The sequence below is a fragment of the Piliocolobus tephrosceles genome, chromosome 3 (assembly GCF_002776525.5).
Source record: "Piliocolobus tephrosceles isolate RC106 chromosome 3, ASM277652v3, whole genome shotgun sequence".
In the NCBI taxonomy this organism is placed as follows: Eukaryota; Metazoa; Chordata; class Mammalia; order Primates; family Cercopithecidae; genus Piliocolobus; species Piliocolobus tephrosceles.
Genome location: NC_045436.1, coordinates 163,883,294 through 163,906,312, shown reverse-complemented (window position 1 = coordinate 163,906,312; position 23,019 = coordinate 163,883,294). Strand labels below are relative to the sequence as shown.

At 41.1% G+C, this 23,019-nt stretch overlaps 1 protein-coding gene across 3 annotated transcripts in view; it reads right to left on the bottom strand.

The window, feature by feature from the left end:
• Positions 1–18,764, bottom strand: part of KCNIP4 (potassium voltage-gated channel interacting protein 4) — a 1,209,980-nt gene extending 1,191,216 nt beyond the window's left edge. Inside the window, exon 1 of one of the 3 annotated variants that reach the window (XM_026456087.1) lies at positions 18,536–18,764. In XM_026456087.1, the coding sequence (XP_026311872.1) occupies positions 18,536–18,596 (61 nt within the window). In that variant the 5' untranslated portion in view covers positions 18,597–18,764. The remainder of the gene's footprint in view (positions 1–18,535) is intronic. The other 2 variants (XM_026456089.1, XM_026456090.1) reach the window with 2 other exon arrangements.
• Between the last annotated feature and the right edge of the window lie 4,255 nt (positions 18,765–23,019).

Sequence of the window (23,019 nt, the reverse complement as noted above, 5' to 3'; positions counted from 1 at the left end):
AAACATGCCCCAAATTTTCCAGCTAAACAAAATGAATCTGCCAGTAGTTACTCCTAAGAACTGCTCAGTCTATTCCTTTTCTTTCTCAGCTAAACTTCTTAAAGGAATTGTCTACACCTGCTCTCCCACATCTCCTTAATCTCCTCACTCACATCCAAGCCCACTGCAATCTGGCTTCTGCCCCACTTAAATTGCTTCAACCTCCTAACTGCCAAATCCTTTCCATTCTCATTTTACTTAACCATGCAAAGCACTTAAGATAATTGGCCAAATATTGGAGAATTTCCCTTCCCTTGGCGTCCACAGTTCTACTCTTGGCTGTCATTCCTCTTACCTCCCTACATGTTCCATCTCTGATTCCATCTCCTGTTGCAGTCACTTAATTCTAGTCTGCTTCCTCTAGTAGTACATTCTAAGTTCCATTATCTCCCTAAGTGACCTCTTCTGTTCGCATGGCCTTATCTGCAATCCACTGACTCCTAAATGTGTATTTCTAGCCCCTTCTGGGATCAAGACACACACCTTCAACTGTCAGCTGGCTAGCTTACATTCTTTGCAAGTATCCCAACCTCAGTATGTACTAAAGTAGCTGTGTCCTCAAAGATTCCACTGAAGATTAAGCTAGATGTGCAGAAAACTTCTCTACTCCTACTTTTCTTCCTCTTATTCTGATACAGAATGTCTTCTTGATTATACCTGCTACTGTATCTCTTGAATACAACACCTCTTCTCTACCTTGCACACTGTTTTAATTCAGGTCTCCTGGTCCACATTGTTCGTACCATTTTTCTAACTAGTTTCCAAGACTTCTATGGAACTGCCTCATAATTTCCTGCTAAAGAGAAGCAATTAACTTCACCTTGCTTAACACCATTCAAGCACCTACAGATTTTAGTTTAAACTCCTCAGTCATTAAGGCAAGGCTTTGAAATAATCTACTACCATCTACCTTTCCAATCTTACTTTTGGATACATCTTTCTACACTGCCAGGATTCAAACCACACGGACCTCTCACCATTCCCTGACTATGGCGTGATTTTTCACACAAATCTGAGCCTTTGTACAGGCTGATCCTACCTCTAAATCCCTTTCTCTCTCCTCCACTTGATACATCTCAACACAGGTTTTTAAGATCCCATTGAGATGTCATTTCCTTCTGCAACGTTTCATTAGCTTCTCTAAGTAGGTAGTTATTCCTGCACCTTTGCTTCCATGAAACTTTGTAGCTGGCTCTAATTTAGCACTTACGTCATGTTTTTCTAAGAGCTACTTGTCCACATGTCCCTTCTTTCCCAATGAATTGCAAGCAGGTGCTAGGCTTTTGTGACGGTTTATTAATTCAATGAGTACATTTGAGAGCCAACCATCAAGAGTCCCTGTTCTAGGCTTATGCCACATACTGAACAAAACAGACAAACTCTAAACTCATGGGCTCTAAATTTCTGAGAACCAAATTATGATTAGCAAACCTCAGTCATGATTTGGAGATTTTTAAATCATCAGTAAGGCCATTACAAAATCAGAGTGTTAACAAGTCTTACTGTGGTAGCTTTTGTATGTCATTATAGCACAACACCTCTAGCTAGAGCCCATCTTTTACTTCTTTGCACCAGTGACAGAAATATACACATACTATAGGAGCTGTAAATGATTGAAGCTCAGCTTTTTTTTTTTTAAATGAAAACTATCCTTTTCTTTAGATGCCTGTGGGAACCTTTCCAAGAGACGGTATACAATTGCACATTGTAGTTGGATGGACCAATATTGACTCAGTTTCTCCACAAGTCAGCAGACATCACACCCACACTGCATGGATTCAAGAAACAGAAATAACCGCAGACAAGCTCTGTGTGGTTGAGTCAGAAAATGTCCACGTGTTAGAGTGGTAACCTATACCACACGCCTTTTTAAAATAGGAACTAGTACCATGAGCATCTAATGTAATCTTTGAGTATTCTGTACACAGAGAGATTTAGGTTTCTCTGTAACTGGTACATGTGTCATGAGTGAAAGAGTGAGAAACTCAGAAAACAGAAAGAATATGCCACTAACAAAAAAGGACAATGCAGAGTCTGATCCATGCAGAAAAGTTCTCAGTTGGAACAGGAACAACAGCAACTGGCCTGAAGCCTTGAGGAAGGAGGAACAGTTAATAAGAGATCGCAAGGTAGCATTACCTCTGTGATACTTGCTATTTGTGTTAGCGAACAGATAAATATATAGGGAAGTTACCTGCTGACACAATTGCGCATTGCTGATAGTTCTTTGCCATTCACTGGTTTGTTTTAGGCTTTAAAGTCTTCTATATCAGACTTTTCCCTTTATACTAGTAAAGCATAAAGAGAAAGGCCTGTAGAAGAGGTTAGCAGTATCGTTTTACTGGTGTCCTGACAAAATCAAAACTTCTGGGCCAGTCAACTGAGCATGCCTTACTTTAAAGGTCAGATACAAGGATGAGGTGAACCAGACCAGTGGAATCCTAAGTCTGGTGTGATAATCACTGGATGTGTACATCTGGAATCAGCAATAAAATATTACTACTGCCATTGTGTCTATTATTATCAAAGAAAAAGAGGAGACAAGCTCTATTACTAATTAGCATACATACTTCTAAATGTATACATGTATAATCAATGAAAAAAAACCTATAAAAATGAAGAACATGCCCTAGAATTTTTACAGATAGAGGTTCATGATCAAAACATTTTGGAGACTGCTGACCTAGACACCAGATGACTAATCGTGAGTTCTAAGTAAGAGACCACAGTCAGATTTCAGAGGTAAAGCAAAGCAGAAAAGAAAAGGTAAATGGAAAAAACAAAAACAGAACACCGAAATAGAGAGAATGAAAACATTATTCCAGATATCACAAAGGCAAGCAGTGCAAAGATGTGATCCACAGTTTGCTGATTGTAGAAATATTGTCTTCTGGTTTTTGCTGGGTGCAGGGACCAAGATCAGATAATGCGAGGTGACTATTTGGTTATCTTGTTCCCCTGCTTAAAACCTGTGATCACTTCTCATTGCTCTTAGAATAAAGTCCAAATATTTAATAAAACTCAGACACTCAACCATCTGGACCTTGCCTGCCTCTCCATCATTATCTTTTGTTAACTTTGTCTTTTTGCAGGGGTAGAATGGGGGGAAGGGAAGGATCTCCTCATTTCACGTATGTTCTCTAACCTTTTCTTGTCCATCTCTAAGTGTCATTCAAATGTCGACCCAATTTCTAATTCCTTTAATCATTATTCTCTGACCTCTAAAACATATTGAGTCTTTTTCCCATATGTTCCTATAGCCTCCTGTGCTTGCTTTTCTGAGAAACTCAGCATACTCAGAATGTATTTTTCAAGGTCTTTCTTCCTTGTTAGCCGTCTGTGAGGATAGGGAAGGTATCTTTAACCCCAAAGCACACAGCACAATGTTTGATTTATAAGAAGTGATAAATAAATGTGTTCACTGGAGTGAAGTTGAATGAAATGTGTCCTGACACCCAGAGAGAAAAATAGTTTGCCTCTGAGCTGCCTACGTACTTGCTAATTTAATATGATGATGGCAGAAATATGATACTTACCTAATCGTTAAAATAATATTTGATGGCTATTTTATCAGTACGTTTAAAGGTACTTCATATTCCACTGGTCAACAAATATTTGAGAGCCTCAATGGGTCTTGAAAGTGCTATGGTGTCTTTACTCTGGGTTGGCAGACACCAAACAATTGATTAAAACTGCTTTCATTAAGGCACAATATTGAAAGGATGAGTGGAGAGAAGGGAGTACGAGCAGGTATGCAAATGCAATGCTCCAGATAAAAATCTCTTTGTACAGGATGAGATACATCCTTCAGAAGCTTGCCTATGCACTGCACTTCCCACGACTAGGCTGCCCCAGACTCTTATCAGGTACTAGTTTGTCCACAATGGTCATTTTCATCAATTCCTTCAACTCAAGCTCAGGGAGGCCCTGCAGGTTACCTTCATCGCCATCCAAACCCCTCAAGCACAAAGCTAGGTACTAAGGTTTCCTCTTCCCATGCAAGAGCACTTGGTATGGTCTTGATCTTGTATTAGGCTGCTTTTGCATTGCTATACAAAAGGGGAGAATAGGCACATCACATGACAAGAGTAGGAGCAAGAGAGAGAAGAGGGAGGAGATGCCACATTCTTCTAAGCAACCAAGTTGCACATGAACCAACTGAGTAAGAACTTACTCATCACCAAGGTGATGGCACTGAGCCATTCATGAGAGATCCGCCCCATGGTCCAGTCACCCCACTAGGCTCCACCTTCAACACTGGAGGTCACAAATAAACATAAGATTTGAAGGGGAGAAATATACAAACTATATAAGACCTGTCTATACTGTATATAATATAGAAACCCACAGGGAGATTTTCCAGTTCATTTGTTCTTTAACTGCATGTACCACCAAACTAGACAACAAGCACGAATTCAACTAAGCCAAGCCCAGCCCTCCGAGAGCAATTCCAGCTCAGCTCAGAGTACCACGTGCCACCCTCCACTCTTCCCCTGTTCTTCCCTGTCCAGGCAGGACAGTCGAGAAATCAGAGTTCAGAGTACAGGCTGTGGAGCCACAATGCCTTGGTTAATAAATACACCCACTCTCTCAATCACCAGATGTGTGACTTTGGGCAAGTTGCTTAACCCCTCTGAGCCTCAACTAACTTATCAGTAAAAAGGATATTCAAAACTGCTTGAGGGTCCCTCTTACCAGGGTATTCCTCTAGCACCCCAAATATAATATTGAACTCAATGCTTTTGACCCTGTGTGCATGCACATGTACAAAGACACACACAATTTCCTTCCTCTGTCTTCTGTTATCTGAATAATATCCTCCCATCACCATAAGCAAAGGCCTTCATCAGTCATCCCAGTTGAAGTACAGAGCCTGCCTACGTGCATGCCTTGACCCCTACTCCTCCTCCTTGATCTCCCACTTAACTCCACCCCCATATTCAATCAGTTACAAAGACCAATCACAATGCCCCAAGAACCTGCCACCAACACCCTTCTCGAACTAGACCTTCCTACCTAATGCCTCGACAACCTTGATGACTTCTCAATGACCTTTCCACCTGGAGACTCTCCCTTCTTTAATCTTCCATTTACATCAGACAAGAGGACTCTTCCTAAAGCATCACTTTTATTATGCCATTATTGTCCTCAGAAACCTTAAATGCCTACCCACTGCATAAAATCCACATTTCTTAGATTCTCTAATCTCATGTCTCAGCCTCATCACTTCTCAGGTCACCATCCATGCAATCCAAACTACTGTTCCCACACAGTTATTCATGCCTCCCCACTAAATGCTTCTTCTCAATCCCTCTGGACTCCACTGGCTATTTAGAGTCCGGCTCTTTCACAGAATATTCCCCAACAAGTCACCCCAGAGTGACTTCCTGTTCCCTTCTGCACTAGAGGACCAGATTCATCCCTTCCAGAGGGCAAATGTCACTTCCTCAGAACTCCCTCCCTCCATGACCCCCACATATTCCCAGTTTTTCCTCTCTCCTGGCTTCTCATCCTCATGATTAAAGAACATTTTTCTCAGGCCAAATAATTATAAAAATGATCACAACTCACATTTATAGGGCCATATCTAATTGTCAAGCACTGTGCTAAGCAATACATATGCATTAATTCAGTTAATCCTCAGTGCAACCTGGTGATATAGATTCTCTTCAGTGATTCACAACTCAACATAGACTTGAATACATTTTCATAGAAAGATAATAGAAAATAAACAAATAAACCCCAAAGAAATATAGATATATATGTGCACACATGTATATCTACATACATATAGTATATATAAAACAGCATTATAAAATAGTAGTATAGTATATATCATATGCCTATATTTTTTCTTTTACAAAGTATATAAAAACTATGAAGGAAAGTAAAGCAGGGTAAAGAGATTGAGAGATGATAGGGATTGAGAGATGATATGGTTTGGCTGTGTCCCCACCCAAATCTCATCTTGAAATGTAGCTCCCATAATTCCCACATAGAACTCAGTGAGAGAGAACTGAATCATGGGGTGGTTTCCCCCATACTGTTCTCGTGATGGTGAATAAGTCTCACAAGATCTGATGGTTTTACAAGGAGTTTCCCCTTTTGCTTGGCTCTCGTTCTCTTTACCTGCCACCATATAAGATGTGGCTTTGCTCCTCCTTGCCTTCTGCCTTGATTGTGAGGTCTCCCCAGCCATGTGGAACGTGAGTCAATTAAACCTCTTTCCTTTATAAATTACCCAGTCTCAGATACGTCTTTATTAGCAGCGTGAGAACAGGCTAATACAAGAGAAATAGGATGGGTTGTTATATTAGATGAAGTCATCAAAGAAGTACCATATCAACAGAGACCCAAAGGAAGTGAGGAAGAAAGTCAACAGAATTATGGGGCGAGAATGGTCCAGGAACACATTAAGAAACTAAACTACAGAGAGGCCACATGACTTCTCAAGGTCACACGATAGCAGGCACAGTATGTGAATCCTAATTCTGACTCCAAAGTCTTATCCTCAGCCACCAGTCCTCACCTTCCATTAATGTTCTGCAGCAGCTCATTCTATTAGCCAGCTTTGGATTTTTAAAACTCCCCTTTTCCCCATTAGTTAACAAATATGGACCTTCTACATGCCAGGCACTGACCTCCATTCATCAGAAGTCATCTACCTCTCCAATTTCTTCTCCAGGTATAACACGTTTCCATGGTTTCACATCCATCTCCCACCCTTATTCTTTACAGTTCTGACTCTAGACTCTATTCCTTACCCAGTTCATGACTTCAGTTACCATTATCTTTCTGCAACGAATTCCTAAACTGGGGTCCCAGTTTAATTTGATGGCCAGCTTCTTGGCTGCAAGACTGTGCCTCATTCATCTCTCTATTCCTAATACTCATCACAATGCTAGATGTGTAATAAATGAGTGCCTCTCTGAAATAGATTAAATTTGAACTCTACATTTCCATCTGCCTTTGGGACAGTTTGACCTGGATGTTTTCCCAGCATCTCAAAATCAATATTTCTAAAAATGAACACATTATCTTCCATCCAAAACCTGTTCCTCCTCCTATATTCCTTGTCACTCACAGTAGCACCACAAAGTATCACAGTCACCAACCTTGCCATCTTTCTCCCCCACAACAGCCATCTCACCTTTCCATTTCCACTGCCTTTACCCTTGTTCAAACGTTTGTTTTCTCTTGCCTAGACTAATGGGACTGCCTCCTCAAGATATCCCAACTGATGGTACTTCCCACACAGCTATGCAAAATTAATTCCCTTCATTCTGTCACTTTTTGTGAAATTTGATGGACTTCTATCCACAAAATTTAAGCTCAGTATCATGTTGCAACCCATATGGCCCAATACCTATTGGGCATCTTCTCCACTTTGATATTCAAGAAGCCCTTAAATTTCATTGTTCTCCAAAACTGACCATTCAGGTTTTTTTCAACCGAACCTCCTTCTCTGTATTTCCCATCTTGGTAAATGTATGCCATGCAACAGTTCCCTTGGCCAGAAACTGAGAGTTGCTCTTGTCCTCTATTTGTCTCATGTGTACTCTCTGCCTTCCACTGCATGACCAATGCCTTGCTCTGTCCTTCATTATGTCTCACCTGCAGCTATGCCACAGCAGGTCTCTGCCTGCGGTTTTACTCCCTTTTTGTCCATTGGCTACATCACCAGTTATCTTCCCAGTGTGCAAATGTGGTGATGCTCTGCTCTTGATTGAAATCTATCAGTAGTTTTCATACTGCATCACGTCTTGACCGTGACTACTGTCCAGCTTCCCATCTCACTATTTTCTTCTTCCCCACACATTCACAAAACCACACAAAATTCTTACCGTTCCCTGATTGTAGTACCATGTTCTCTTGGTCCAGCCTTGGGACCACAGCTCTCCCTGCCTGAAACTTTCATAATTTACCTGCCATCTCTCCCTGAAAAATTCATTCTCATCCTCCAGTCCTACCTAGTCTAAGTAGCTTTCTATGACTCTGTCCCGCCTGCATAGTGTGACTTACATCTGTTTCCAAAGCAGTCTGTGCTTGGTGTTATTACAGGGCTTTTGAAGTTCTAATTTTCATCTCTCATGTCTATCTCTTTAGATTCAGGGCTTCTTTTCCATGGGATATTTTTCAACTCTACATTCTAGTACTTAGAAGAATACTTGGGAAATGAATGTTCAGTATATGTTTTGTGAAAGAATCAATTGGCTCACATTTGGGGAAACCTCCACTGATATGAAGGAGTAGTAACATTATTTAGTCTACAGAATAATGCTCTTTCTCTACATAAGGTTTGTGTTGTACTATACATGATTCTGTATTATACATGATTGTGTTGTATTATACATGATTCTAAAAAACCACTATGACTCAATAACAAACCATGTGATTATGATAGATTTACTAAGTGTTCCTTCAGCTTATTATTTCACAGAAGACAAGGACTACAGCTACTGATATTCTTCATTAAGAACATATGATGGGCGGAGCTTGCAGTGAGCCGGGATCGCGCCACTGCACTCCAGCCTGGGCGACTCAGCGAGACTCCGTCTAAAAAAAAAAAAAAAAAAAAGAACATATGATGGGGTCCTAGGAAGGTATTTAGCACATGTCTTTGAAGATGAAGTAAACTAACATACACTATGTAATTAATACATAATTTGGGTCAAGTAGAAATCTGGGGTAGAGAAGGAAGATATGATTTAAATGTTTAATTCCTATAATTTAAACAATTAACATATCTTTTTATATTCTGAAATATTTATTAGCACAGTGTCTCTCATATAGTAGGTGATTGATAAATGCATTTTAAATGAATGATTGTTTAATAACATTCTCAAAAATATTTCTAAAACTATTACAACACAAATTGCATTAAGGCTGAAGTTATAACTGTCATTGACATCTAAAATTTTGCTCTAATAATAGTAATGGAAGGCCACAATCCCGTGCTCAGGGATCCAAGGATAAAAAAGCTATGTTTTCAATTGCAATGCTTATAACAAGTTAATTTTACAGTTTAATCTTCCCAGTGTAGAGGTGGTGGATTTTTCATTCTCACTGTTTATTTTGAGAGGTGAACAACAATTTTCAAAGTACTTTTTAATGATCAATTTGCATTTGGAGGTTACATCCATAACTTTAACTAGGAGGACTTATGGGGTGCAGCGGTGACTTCTGTACTTAAATTACATCAGAAGTGCTAGCATTTATTACGTTCCAGCTTCCCAGTTTAGATGTGTGCCCTTTCTTAAAAACTATCTTACAACATCTCCATTTAAAAAATGAGATTTATTCTATAAACCCACAGCAAGAGAATTCCCTCACTCCAAATCCCTGGATATTGTATTTTACAGTTTCCTGCTTCCTTTTTCCATGTTTCTCAATGCCTGGCTCTATAGTCTGATTGTTTTATACTTGTCCCCAAAATTTTCCTCCCCACAACTTTTAAATTAACGCAGTGCACCTGCGTTTCAGAGTCTGTGCCAACTCTCTCAGATATCATGACTTCAGCAGAAAATCCTGATGAAACTGGACCACGAGCGGACAAGGAACAGATAAGCACTGCAATAATACTGTGCATCACAGTATAAAAGGCTCATCTGCAAATTAAAGGAAGTTTATTAAAATAGATGATATGGAAAAAGTGATTTAAAATTCTTGGAAAGGATGTGAGAAAAGTTGAGCAGAATGTGACTTTCACAAGTGCTTTAAATATTTGATGATGTATAACATCCTTGTAATAAGTGATCCCCAAAATTAAGTTTAAAAGTTAGAGAAACATCCTATTTAATTTGAAAATTCCTACACCAATTTGAAGTGCCTCTGCCTACATCAGAACATCATGTAAATTCCCAATAACAGACCTGAGCATTTTCAATTCCTTTAGGATTGTCTTTAAACAGAAGATATAGCTCATTTGCATTCTCCAAGCTTCCAAATCGTATTTGTTTTAGCAAAAAAGTGCATTTTTTTTTACAGACTTCCAGTATCAAAGAAGGTTTTCAAAATCTTTAAAATAGCTTAGATAATGTAATGTCTTTAGGTGACTGAAAGATAAACCCAGATTACAATTAGAAATATTGGTAGAGGGCAGGAAAAAACGGACAATAGAACAAACACAGAACTTCAAGCCCAGTTCTTCTCATAGCTTTATTCTACAGGACCCCAAAGAGGAAAAGGTCAGGTTCAATATCACTGTGTGCTTCCATTTGGAAAGGAACAGCACTTATACCAACTGGAAGTAATTTTTGCTTTTAAACATCCATCTCACTTCATCCTTAACTCTGTTACGGGAATGAATATTTTAAAATAAACATGTTTAGGCATTTATTTTCTCCTCAACTTGACTATCAATGCCTCGTGCACATTCAGTTACTAACTCTTGTATAAACAGTAAGCTCTCTAGAAGCAGACTCTACGTCTCAGTCATCCCAATACTAAGTAGTTTCTTTGTAAATATTTGCTGAATTAATCTTATTTCATCATTACAAGATCTTTATAAGCTACAAGTAGATATCATTACCACCACTGTATAGTGGAAGAAAGAAACAGCAACATTAAACTCAATGATTACTTTATATATTCTCACCTTCCTAAATTAAAATTTCTCTAAATTAAGCTTCTCTCCAAATTTAACTTGTTCTTCATACTGTATCTCACGGAGTTATTTTATAAATGTCTGTTAGTTAGTTCTATATTACCTTTGTTTTCTCAAATTCCCTGTGGACACAAGAAGACTGGGGGATCAGTTCCACTACAGTAGAATGGGTTGGAGTACAACCCTGTATCTTTGCCTTTAGATGTAACCATAAGACACTTTTATTCATGGAGTGATTTACCAAATGCAAAGCATGGATAAAAGGTATGGGCTAGACCATTTTTTAAAGTAGTTTCTCATGCTATCATAATGAATATTCATTAAATTATAAAAAGTTATAACCCAAAACAAAACCCTTGGCAGAACATCTATTTGGAGATATAGATCAGTTTAAGAGCTGCGTGTGCTATATGTACCCGATATTATTATAAAACTCATGAAGACATTCAGAAGTCATGTCTTTTCTCGTAAAAAACAAAATAACAAGATTTTGAGACATCTTACCATACGTAACAATGTACAAACAGCACAACAAAAAAAAAGACATGGATTGTGGGGAAATCGTCATTAGACTGCAGTAGTTACTGTTATCAGTTCAATCTGATTTTCATTCCCATCTGGGCAATGTCACTGCTTAAACTGCTTAACTCAAAAGATCCTTCAAAATATTAAGAACTGTTGACATCTGGAGATGGAAGTCTATTTTTCCTCCAAAACCTTTTTAAAATAAAGACCTATTAAAAATTTTTTTTTAAAAATCCAGATCTAATTCCCTAAAGACTTTTCATGAGCAGATGCTGCCTGAATACAAGAGGGGACATTTCCCTAAGCCAATACAGACTTCAGGTAATCAAACAGTTATAAATTGTTGCTGTGAAATGTTTTGATGACTTATTTTTACCTAAATAAATAGTTTGGGTGGGGCAGGTAGAGGGAGAGAAGTTTCTAAAAGGTCAGTAACATATCCAAAAGGTATTTAAACTGACAACCTATTTCCAATGAGAGAGCCACTCAACCACACCAGCTGTGTTCGTTCAGGAAGAAAAATCAGCCCCTAACATGAGCATGAAGGCCAAATGTTCAATATGGAAAATTCTATATTTACATCCATGTTCAAATTATTCCTTATATTGTCAGAGTGTGTGAAGAGCCTTTATGTTTAAATACTGACAGCCCTTTTTCAGGTTCTCTAATGCCATGTGCATGTGTGCACATATAGCACAGCCTATAGTGAAAACACTGGGCAAGAAGAGGAGGTACAGCCACAGCAATGACAGCTAAGGAGCTGAACTTCTGCCTCTCTCAGTCTTGACACACTTTTCACTTTCCTCTTACTTCCCTCTCAATACAGCCTGATTTTTCACTGTGAAATCTGATGTAAAAGGAAGTGCACGTAAGGAAATGGGTGTGTATACACTGAATGACATCTCCACGCCTTTTTAAATTTTCCCATTCCTTTCCACATCCACTGCCGTAATGCAAGGATCTATCATCTGATGAGAATAATGGTGGTGGATGTGGTGGTGTAGGCATTCACTCACTGAGGGGAAATTTACAAAGGACCATTTATGGAGTTAGGGGCCAGGAGATGTGAGGCCCCTCAGACTACCGATGTCGGAGGTGATCATCGATCTGGAAGGGAGTAAGAATGAGGGAACGTCACAGTAACAACATCCAAAGATGACACTGACGACTGCCCTAAATGTATGAAATCACTGGGCATCTGTTAAGTTCTTTTTCACAAACAGTGTGCACTCTGATAGTCATGGTGCTATAGATGCAAGAACATGCACAGCTCAAAGGAGCATTATCTTGGTGTCACGTACTGTGCTCATAAACTCAGTCCACCGAATGGAAAGACATGGAGCCAAAAGTCACTTCCAGCCAACGGCTTAACATGCAATCAAATGTGAATTGTAACTTTGGTCTTTGGTGGGTCTACCACGGGACAATGTGATTTAATTCCATCAATAGTTTTAAATGTCTACTAGTTTTTGTTTTGTTTTGTTTTTGAGACACAGTCTCACTCTGTCGCCCAGGCTGCAGTGCAGTGATGCGATCTAGGCCCACTGCAACCTCTGCCTCCCGGGTGCAAGGGATTCTCCCTGCCTCAGCCTCCCAAGTAGCTGGGATTACAGGTGCCTGCCACCATGCCCAGATAATTTTTGTATTTTTAGTAGAGAATGGGTTTCGTCATGTTGGCCAGGCTGGTCTCAAACTCCTGACCTCAGGCGATCTGCCAGCCTCGGCCTCCCAAAGTTCTGGGATTACAAGCGTGGGCCACCATGCCTAGTCTAAATGTCTACTAGTTTATGAAGCATTGTACAAGTGCTTACTAGGGGTACAAAAATTAGTAATTCTTGCATGGTACTACTTGCCATCAAAAAGTTACAACTGAATATCTGCAAATGAGACAAATTATGTCTAGTTACTTCTGCCTTGTCATTCAGATCTATATCAACAATAAAAGCAAAGCAAGTTAAGAAAATTCAAAGAATAATTATTTGGGGAGGAGTCAGGGAGAAATCAGTGAGGCTGCAAGAGAAGGACACTACATTTCAGATGTGTCTTGATGGATATACAGATTTTCACCGGGCAATGTGAGGGCAGGAAGTTAATTCTAAGCAGTGGGTAAAACAGGAGATACAGCTGGTTATGGTCCCAGCTACTTGGGAGGCTGAGGTGGGAGGATGGCTTGAGGCCAGGAGTTCGAGGCTGCAGTGACCCATAATGGCACCACTGCACTCCAGCCTGGGCAACAGAGTGAGACTCCGACTTAAAAGAAAGTGAAAAAAAGAAAAAAAGGGATATGTTTGGAGACCAGGGAACAGTCCAGTTTAGCCAGATCAAGGTGTAGACCTAGCAGCATCATGAAAGAAAATGTTAGGATGGAGAGCTATCACTGCATTGTAGGAGCCTTGAAAATCAAGCTAAGGAATTTGTATTTTTGATTCTATAAGTAATGGGGGGGGGCATTAAAAGATTTTGTGCAGGAGAATTCTATGGCTTAAGTTAGGTTTCAGTAAATTTGGTTGGTTTTGAGTCGGGAGTAGCAGTCAGTGCAAATAGGATGTAACCATCATGGCCCAGAAAGGATGCTGAGAACAAAATCTTGGTGGTGGAAATGGAAATTGAGGGAAGAGACAGACATAAAATACAGAAGAGAACCATTAAGTCTTGGTGACTTATTCATCACGATGAGAATACCATACAGAAGGAGACTCTTTTGCTTTGTTTTTGTTTGTTTGTTTGTTTTTGTTTTTCTTTTACAACATGTCTCAAAAAAATTTTGCCACAATAATTGTCCTTAGAAGACAGAGCATGATGTCCTTCTTGACACGCTGACTTTAAGGTGCTGGTAAAACTTTCTTATGAGTCTGACCAGCAGAAGAGGAATGGAGCAGACTATAGACTCAAGAGATACTCCTCCGTCAAAATAAAAATCAAAGCCACACTTTGATTAGGAAGAGAGTATAGAGGGAGAAGATAATTGAAAGACAACCATGTGAAAGGCTGCACAAAATGGGCAAAGAAGAGGAAATAAATGTCATAAAAGGAAATCTGGCTGGGCACGGTAGCTCATGCCTGTAATCCTAACACTTTGGGAGGCCAAGGCGGTCGGATCACTTGAGGTCAGGAGTTCAAAACCAGCCTGGCCAACATGGTGAAATGCCATCTCTACTAAAACTCCAAAAAAAAAAAAAAAAAAATTAGTCGGGTATGGTGGCGGGCGCGCCTGTAATCCTAGCTACTCGGAAGGCTGAGGCAGGAGAATCACTTCAACCTATGAGGCAGAGATTGCAGCGAGCCAAGGTCACACCACTGCACTCCAGCCTGGGCGACAGAATGAGACTCCATCTTAAACAAACAAACAAACAAAAAACGAGATCCGAGAGAAATCAGAGAAAATAGAATAATTCGATGCAAGTTGGGAAGGCTTCTTTCATTCAGTATCTGTTGTTGAGCAAATATTACAAGTCAGACTTCGTGCTCAATACTGGGGATGAAGTGGTGAACAGGACAGAAAACCTCTGCTCTCACAGAGCTCACAATTTCCCAAGACATGTTGGTAAACAGCATGAAACAACCCAGTGAGTTCAGGAGGACATGAATTGAGAAAAGGCCCTCAGGAACTTTAACCAAATGAATACTTTTGGAAAACAAATGGGTGATTCAAGGCCCAAGGGTGAATTAATTTATAATAATGGGTGCAGTTGTAGAATTTTAAAAGATTTTTCAGACTTGCAAAGGCTCCTTGAACAAATAAAATACTCATCTCTCCACAACACCCTCCCCGCCTCACACATTAATCTACTTGAAATAGTCACTAAGAAGAGAGGCTATTGAGTAAAAAAACACATTCTGCTATGTATTATTGAAAAGCAATATTATTCACATGTTCTGGAAAAAGTGAGAACACGAAAAATAAATAAAAGGACAAAAAATAGTAAGGGCTTAATAATTTAAGCCCAGAAATACATCTTCAAAACAATCAACCACTGTCTGGTCTACAATTCTGCAGAAATCTTGCATGCATATTTTATATTGCATGGCTCATTAATTTCCAAACCAACCATAGCTTTATTTTATGAGATGGCGTAAGCTTTAGGCCTGGGGAGAGAGGGTGGCTGAATTTCAACACTTCATCCTATCATTTGTTTAGTACACCCCTTACATTTATATGACATAAAGAAAATAAAGTAATGATTGTATGATGAAAAACTTTTCATGGATTCAGAATAAATGGATTTTTTCAATATTACCCTTGTGGAATCACTAATTTGAGTTTGCCTTATTTTTAATAAACATAAAACTTAAGCCAAAGCCATGATACATCCATCAAATGACAATTCAAAATTGAAGAGATTTTTTTACTCTACTATTGAAACATACATTTTCCTCCTCACTTTTAGTTGTAGATTACATCACATAACATCTGCCATCCCTAAGTTAGATGGCACAAATTAAGGACACCAATGAATAATTTTGTAGGTTTTTTTTCCCTCTGACCTTATTTCTGATTATCTTTCAAACACACAGCTGAATTATCATCTCCCTCTTTCTCTCCACTGTTAGCAGGATTACCTCACAGGAGTGCAAAATAATGGGATTAGACAATGAAATAAAAAATGTATTTTGGTCAGGCTTTGGGTTTAACATGGAAGCTGGCGGGGCAAAAGTGAGCACTCTAATTTGTAAGAAACCTTCTCTACTTGTATGTACTTATGCACAACTCCCCCATTTTCTGTCCTCTCTGGCATTAACAATGTCAATGACAGTGATTTACAGGTGGTGCTCATCAGTTAGCATATTAGATGCTTTTACTTGTTGAGAAGAGAGTATGGAATGAACTTTTTAAACTAAATTATTATAAAGTTTCAGAATTGCAACTCGACTCTATTCTGTCATTTCCAACATTTCCTCTCTACTTTCCATTCAGGTAGTTTCATCCTTTGCCTGTCAGCAAACCATTTTTCACAGTGTTCTATCTCTAAGTCAGGTAATAAAATACACACACACACACACACATACACACACACACACACACACAGACTCACACTTCTCCAATTTCCGATTTCTCTATCATATACATACATTTCTCTCAGTTAGAGCTTCCAGTTAAATTTTGCTTAGATTCCAGATAAATCATCTTATAAACCTCCATCCCAGAGATATATATTCAAGGAAAAACTGTATCAAGTACAAGATAGTTTGGAAGTTATATAAACAGCCTACTTATTGGAAAGAGAACAAGATATCAGGACTATTATTTTAAAACAAAAATGGAAGATAGAGTTTAAGCCTTTAAAAATCATCCTTTCTCATCCCAGGATTAGTGAAGATCGCCCTATATCTGATCACAAGTAAGCAAAGTATTTATGCATATGTTTGGTGAAAATAATATTACATATTTGGGGATCATTCTCTAGTGTTAGCTTTGAAGCAATATCAACAAGAATAAAAAAGATAAACCAAAGTATTTTTTCTTTATTCTTCCCACCATATGACAACTAGCTAAAAATTTGTGAATACAATTCAAGAAACAGGTGTCAAATCAATTCTCAGCCAGAAAGCTAATCACTTTGGTCTCACCTTAGCCAAGGTATACATCAACATATTTCTGTTCTCTAAATAAACAGTGAACACATGCTGATGCTGGAGAGAGCACTAAAAGGTTTGCTTTTTTAAATGTATAGTACTCCCCAGGTGTGACCTCAATTTCATTTCTCATTTATAGTGATTATGGCCACCTATGGCCCTGTGCATACACTAGACATGCTGATTCAATCCCCATCCAGTTGCTGGAAGAACAGGCACAGTCAAAAATCTGTGGTCACTGAGGAGCCAAGCAATGCAAGCCTTCCAGTTCCCGAGACGACATTCCTGCCATCTGCTCCAGCCTTGAGTTCCCTGGGCTGCCGTGTGTGTGAATGAGTCTCTAGTAGGACAACTAGCCCTCTACCCTATGTTTATTCTAAAGAACTGCCAAGACAGAGACCCTACGAGCTCAACTCAACACCCAACAACTACTCAGCTCTCTACACTAAACATGCCACTCAGGAACCATTTGATCTCTTAAAGACTGTAAGTATTTCTCACAAGAGATATTCTACATATGCTTGGCTCATAATGAATGGGCATCTCCAGGCGTAAGTGAAAACAGAACTAAATACAGTTACAAGTCAAACGTGGGGCATTATAGGTGATGTTCATATTACTTTTTTCCAGTCCAAAAGGATTAAGACTGTTCTCTTTAAAATTTCATATTCAAGTGAGACTAGTGTCCTCCCAGTTACAATGACCTTAACTATTGGAGTGAAGAAAAGAAGGGAGGGTGTCCATTTCCATTTCTCATGGCCATAAATTTGAATGATTGACTCAAGTTGTTGAGGTGACTCCATTTCCCTGAGTACTAAAGAAGGCAGCAAATGGAAACACCTCTTTCCTTGCAAGTTTGCAGCCCTCAAGTCCAAGTTTTTCACCCTCTAAACCCAAACTATGCTATAGCCATATGTGACCCCTTAGCTTATGTAATCCGGGAGAGGTCCAGCCCTTTATCACTCTCATGTGCCCCAAAATCACTTCCATTCTATTTCTGGCTCCTGTAAAATACTCTCTACGCATCAAAACCACCTAATAACAAATCGATGCAACCCAAGACGCTTTGTGGGAGGGCATCGTCCCCTATTTCTCTATGGATCCCACCAAACAGCAAAACATTTCTCCCTGCTTTCGCAGAACGCACGTTTCTCTGAAAGCCAAGATCCTAACACAGTGCCCGATACCTTTCCAAGGCTGTTGTGTATATAAATTATTTCCAAGTGTCACTGAGGACCATTTTCTCTGAACACACTAAACTGACGCTAGCCATAAAACAAGCCATACGCTCCGGCTGAAGAATCCGACATGGGCAAGATACCGCCAGTGTATTACCAGGGGACAAAAATACAGTTGTAATAAAGAAACGTTTGGGGGCATAAAGGAAAAGTGGAAGGAGGCAGTCAATACTATTTCAGCTCATTAACCCCCAGGTGTTAGGGGAAGGAAGCGTGCGGTCTGGAGTTACCTGGCAGATGCATAAACGACCTCGGAAATTTTCAGAGAAGGCAAAAGTACGCACAGGATCGCAGGGGACCCTGCCACCGGCGAGTTTCAAACACACTTCAAACATCTTTTCTTCCCCGACCTGGATCTTGCATGCACCCCCCTCTCCTTTGCACCCCATTCCCGCCGCTCCCACCTCCCCTTCCCAGTCCCGCCAGGTGACTGTGTCTCATGCAGCGAAGGCAACATGCGTCCCTAGCCGAGGAAGGGAAGGGGCAGCCGTCTCGGCTCGCGAGGGAAGGAGGGCGGAAGCGGGCGCCCGCTCGCAAGCTTATTGCATCCTACCGCCTGTGGAGCTGGCCTCCTCCAGCTGAGCCGAAATGCTTTCCACTCTCCTCACATTCATGTCTGGGGACGCAGGGTGCAGGAGTGAGACTCGGGAGTCCACCGGCCAGGGGCGTCTGTCGACGGGTCTGCACGGGAGCGCACCGCCGCTCGGCCCGGGGGCGTCCGTGGAGCTGGGAGAGAGAGCTTCCGCGGCGGCGGCGGCGGCAGGCAGGGCGCGCGGAGCCGGCTGCAGGTGCAGGCGGAGGCCGGCGGGGGGCGCCGGGGACGCTACGCGGCCCTTGGCGGCGGGGGCGCGCGGGGCGCGCGGGGGCGGCCGAGGCGCTGGCAGCTCGGCGCCGGCTGCTGGAAGCGGGCGAGCTGCACGGGCGGCTACCTTGCGGGGACCCCAGCCCCTCGCCCGCATGGGCGCCGCCCCTGCCACCTGCTGCCGAGTCACCGGACTGGGGGATGCGTGGGGGTACGGGAATGGGAAAACGCAGCTGGTGTTAAGGTGCCTCTGGCGACAGAGCAGATGGACCTGAAAGAGACCCGAGGTGACTTCGGGCTGGGCAGGGCACCCCCGGGAGTTGTCAGCGGCTCTCAGTGGGCGCCTCTAGGACCCCTTGACACTGCTAGCAGCGCCTGCTCTGGGGAGGGGCTCGAAGGCGCCGCGCCTTTTCAAAGAACGCCGCTGCGGCCCCCAGGGGCTGCAACTCGGACAGCTAGACTGGAAATACTGGTGCCAAAGTTAGGCTGAGTTTGAAGGACACCAGAGGGGAAGCGCAAGGAGATGCCCTTCTCCCGAGCCGGGCAGAGCGCCAGGAACTCCTAGACAAGAAACTTTTCCCATTGAAGCTAGAACCGGTCATGCGACTCGGCTAAGTGTGGGGGAACACTGGCTCTAGACTCCAGGTGAGCATCGCAGGGCAGGGCGGAGGTGAAGAATACCACCTTGGAGAGAGGGCGTGGCATAGACCGCTGGCATTTTGGGGAAGCATCCTTGTGGGGGGTTTCATTTGAGATCTCCCAGGCAGGTCAACTAGGAGGTATCGCTCACCACCCCCAGGGTCATTTGCCCTTCTGAAGCACAGCGAGGCCGGCAATAGTTGGGAAGGTAAAGAGAAACCAGTAAGACCACTTGTGGCCATGGTTACTGTTTGAGAAGTCAAAATTAAAATGCAGACTTCTGTGTCCCCAGGAGTCAAATGCATAAAGCCTCTCTTTTCAGAAGAAAGGTCAAGTTGACCCGTTCTCCAGGCAAACTGAATTAAAATTCCCTCTCACTCTCAGCTGCAAGGCCAGTTGGCCATGACTTGGGTGGAAGCCATTTCTAAGTGTTTGTGAAACTATTTGCCCTCCCTGTGGCTGCTGCATTATTTATACACACTGTCACCAAGTGAAGTCTTCCCCCTTTCTCCAAGTAGGTCTCAATTGACACCTTATTACCCTTCTCCCCATCCCCAAATCCACGAACGATTTACTTAGTCCTTTGAGCCCTTATAGCTTGTATTTGTACATTTCTTGAGAGCCTCTTCCTCTCCTTTTAGTTCGTTGTTAAGGAAACAGATGCTGACACCCCCATTGTCTGGGTTCAAATCCTAGTTCCACTACTGCATAATCGTGTCGCCTGATACAAATATCAGCTATAACTGGTACCTACATTATTGTTTTGTTGTGAGGATTTAAGAAAATGAATAAATGCAAAGGGCTTAGGGCTATGGCTGGCATGTAGCCAGTCACTGTATAAAGATAGGCAACCCTGATTCTTGAAGTTGAGAACAATATTATATTGACAAAGCAATTAGAAAAGTTCCTTGCACATAGTTAGTCTTCCCTAAACATTTGTTTTTTCATTATTCTGCGAACATCTAGTAACTACTGTGTACAAGGCACAGTTGTAGGCATTGGAATACCACAGTGAATACAACAAAGACCCTCAGTTATTGGCTTTCTATCTAGAAGGCAGAGACTGACAATAAATCAAGGAATCAGAAGTGATCTGCTGGGGAGATCACTTTTATATAGAGGGTCCAGGAGGGCTTTATGAAAGAGGCAACAGTTAAGTGGAATCCTGATGAAAGTGAGGAGCCAGCCGTGGACATCTCAAGGGAAAAAGAACTTCCAAGCAGAGAGAACAGCAAGAACTAACGTAAGAACAGCATGTTTGCAGGGCAGCTAGGAGGCTAACAGGGCTGAAGTACATTGAGAGAAGGAAAGGGTAACAGGAGAGAGAGTCAGAGAGGATGGGATCATATGCAGTGCAAACGTTTATTGAATTTTGTCTGCATACTTTTACAGCCAATGCATTCTTCCCACTTGCCAGCTTCCTTATAACAAGTCTTCTGTCTGCCCATTCTATCAGATTTAATCATTCGATTCTGTCACATGCCACCTTCTCCCTCTTCTGCAGACTTCTCATAGCAAACTTCCAACTTATTGACCAACTACTTCTTTCTCTTTTTCTGTAACTAGCAGTCTTTCCAGAAACCACCCACAACTTTGAATCACTAATACTTGTCCAACTCAAAATTTTATCTTCTATATGATGACTTCTAAAGCTAAAGCTACCTGAGCATGCTGGTTTGGATTCTGCAGCCTGGGTTGGTTCCAACTGTGAACAAGCTGTATGTTTGAGGACTAATAACCTGCCTCAATTTTCTCAGTCTGAAATGAAGAAAATAATAGTGTCAGCTGGGCAAGCTGGCTCACGCCTGTAATCCCAACACTTTGGGAGGCCGAGATGAGGGGATCGCCTGAGGTCAGGAGTTCGAGACCAGCCTGGTCAACATGGTGAAACCTGGTCTCTACTAACAATATAAAAATTAGCCAGGTGTGGTGGCACATGCCTATAATCCCAGCTATTCAAGAGGCTGAGGCAGGAGAATTGCTTGAACCTGGGAGGCGGAGGTTGCAGTGAGCCGAGATCATGCTGTTGCACTCCAGCCTGGGCAACGGTGCAAGACTACCTCTCAAAAAAAAAAAGGAAAGGGGAGGGGAGGGTCTACTTAACTGTTGGGAAAGATTATATGAGGCAGCATATGTAGTGTTTAGGATGGCTCCTGGCACATAGATTCAGTAAGAGCTACCATCGTAATAGTTATCACCGTTATCATCATCATCATATTTTGTCATGATGTACTCAAAGAAGAAATGGCACCACTATATTCTATAACGGGTCTAAGCAACCTTCCCTCACAGTGTGGGAGGTAATACACAACTCTTTCTTCATCTCCAAAATATGCAGAACATTTTGTTGGACCAAACTACTTTTCAAATCTTATCCAATGAATATCTGCCCACGTTGGCCCTACTAAATGTTCACCCCTTGACTAATTATAAAGAAGACAACCAAATCATGTAAAGTAGACACTGGTGAAGAAGTATGTAATATATTAATATATAAATATATTGTATTATATATTATATAATTAATATATAATATTAATAATACATTAATATATTTCCAAAATGTTCATATGGGATTTTATCTACTATAAATTCCAAGTCCAGACCTTTTTACTTGGATTCTTAGTCATTGTCAAACATCACAGAATAATTATCTTTTTACTGCCGCATTTACCATCATTTTTGATATTTGGGACCGAAAGTCCAGGATGTCTCTGTCTTGCTTGTACTCTCTCTTTATTGGCTCTTTAAGTACTTCAAATGGTTATAGAGAAGAGCTTCATAGGCCACAGCGTGCTGTGCCAGCATCTTATTACTCCTCCGAGGCTGTAGCAATCCTAGCCCCTCTTCCCATCCTCAAGACACATACACAGATTTCCACCTTCTCTGACTAATCCTAGATTACTCTGTCTATAGCATGGATGCATATTTTCCTCTCAAGGAACCACATTAAAAATTGAGTGCAGAAATAAAACAGAAGACTCACCATGTGCCAGCCATGAATCTCAGACTTTATGAACATTATTTCATTTAATCTTTACAAAGCACTGGGAGATAAGTACTGTTATTATCCCTATTTAACTAGTGAAGAAATTAAGCCTCAGAGAAGGGAACTGGTTTGCCAGTTTTATAATAGTAATCAGTATCTCTGGGCCTTGAATCCGACAGTCTGACTCAAGAGCCCCCAAATTTAATTACTACCCTGTACTGTCACCCTGGACTAGAATTTTGATGCTCTAGACTCTGACATTTCCTAGTTCTATGTCCTCCAGAAAGTCACTGATCATTTCTAAGCTTCAGTTCCTCTTCTGTAAAAAGGGGAATTTCTGCCTCACAAGGTCATTGTCAGGATCAAGTCAGGGAATGAAAGTGAAAGCTATATGTAAACAATGGAATGTTATAGAAGCAACCAGGATTACTTTTATTATTTTCTGATTGTGTATTGCCTATTACCTTTATTGCTTTGTCTTTTCTGAAAGCCCCTTACATTTTGGCACAATTCTCCCTGGCTCACCATAACTTAGGCAGTAACAGTAAAACTTCTATTATTTCATAATTGTTGAGCACTTACACTATGCATCTATGCACTGTGTTAA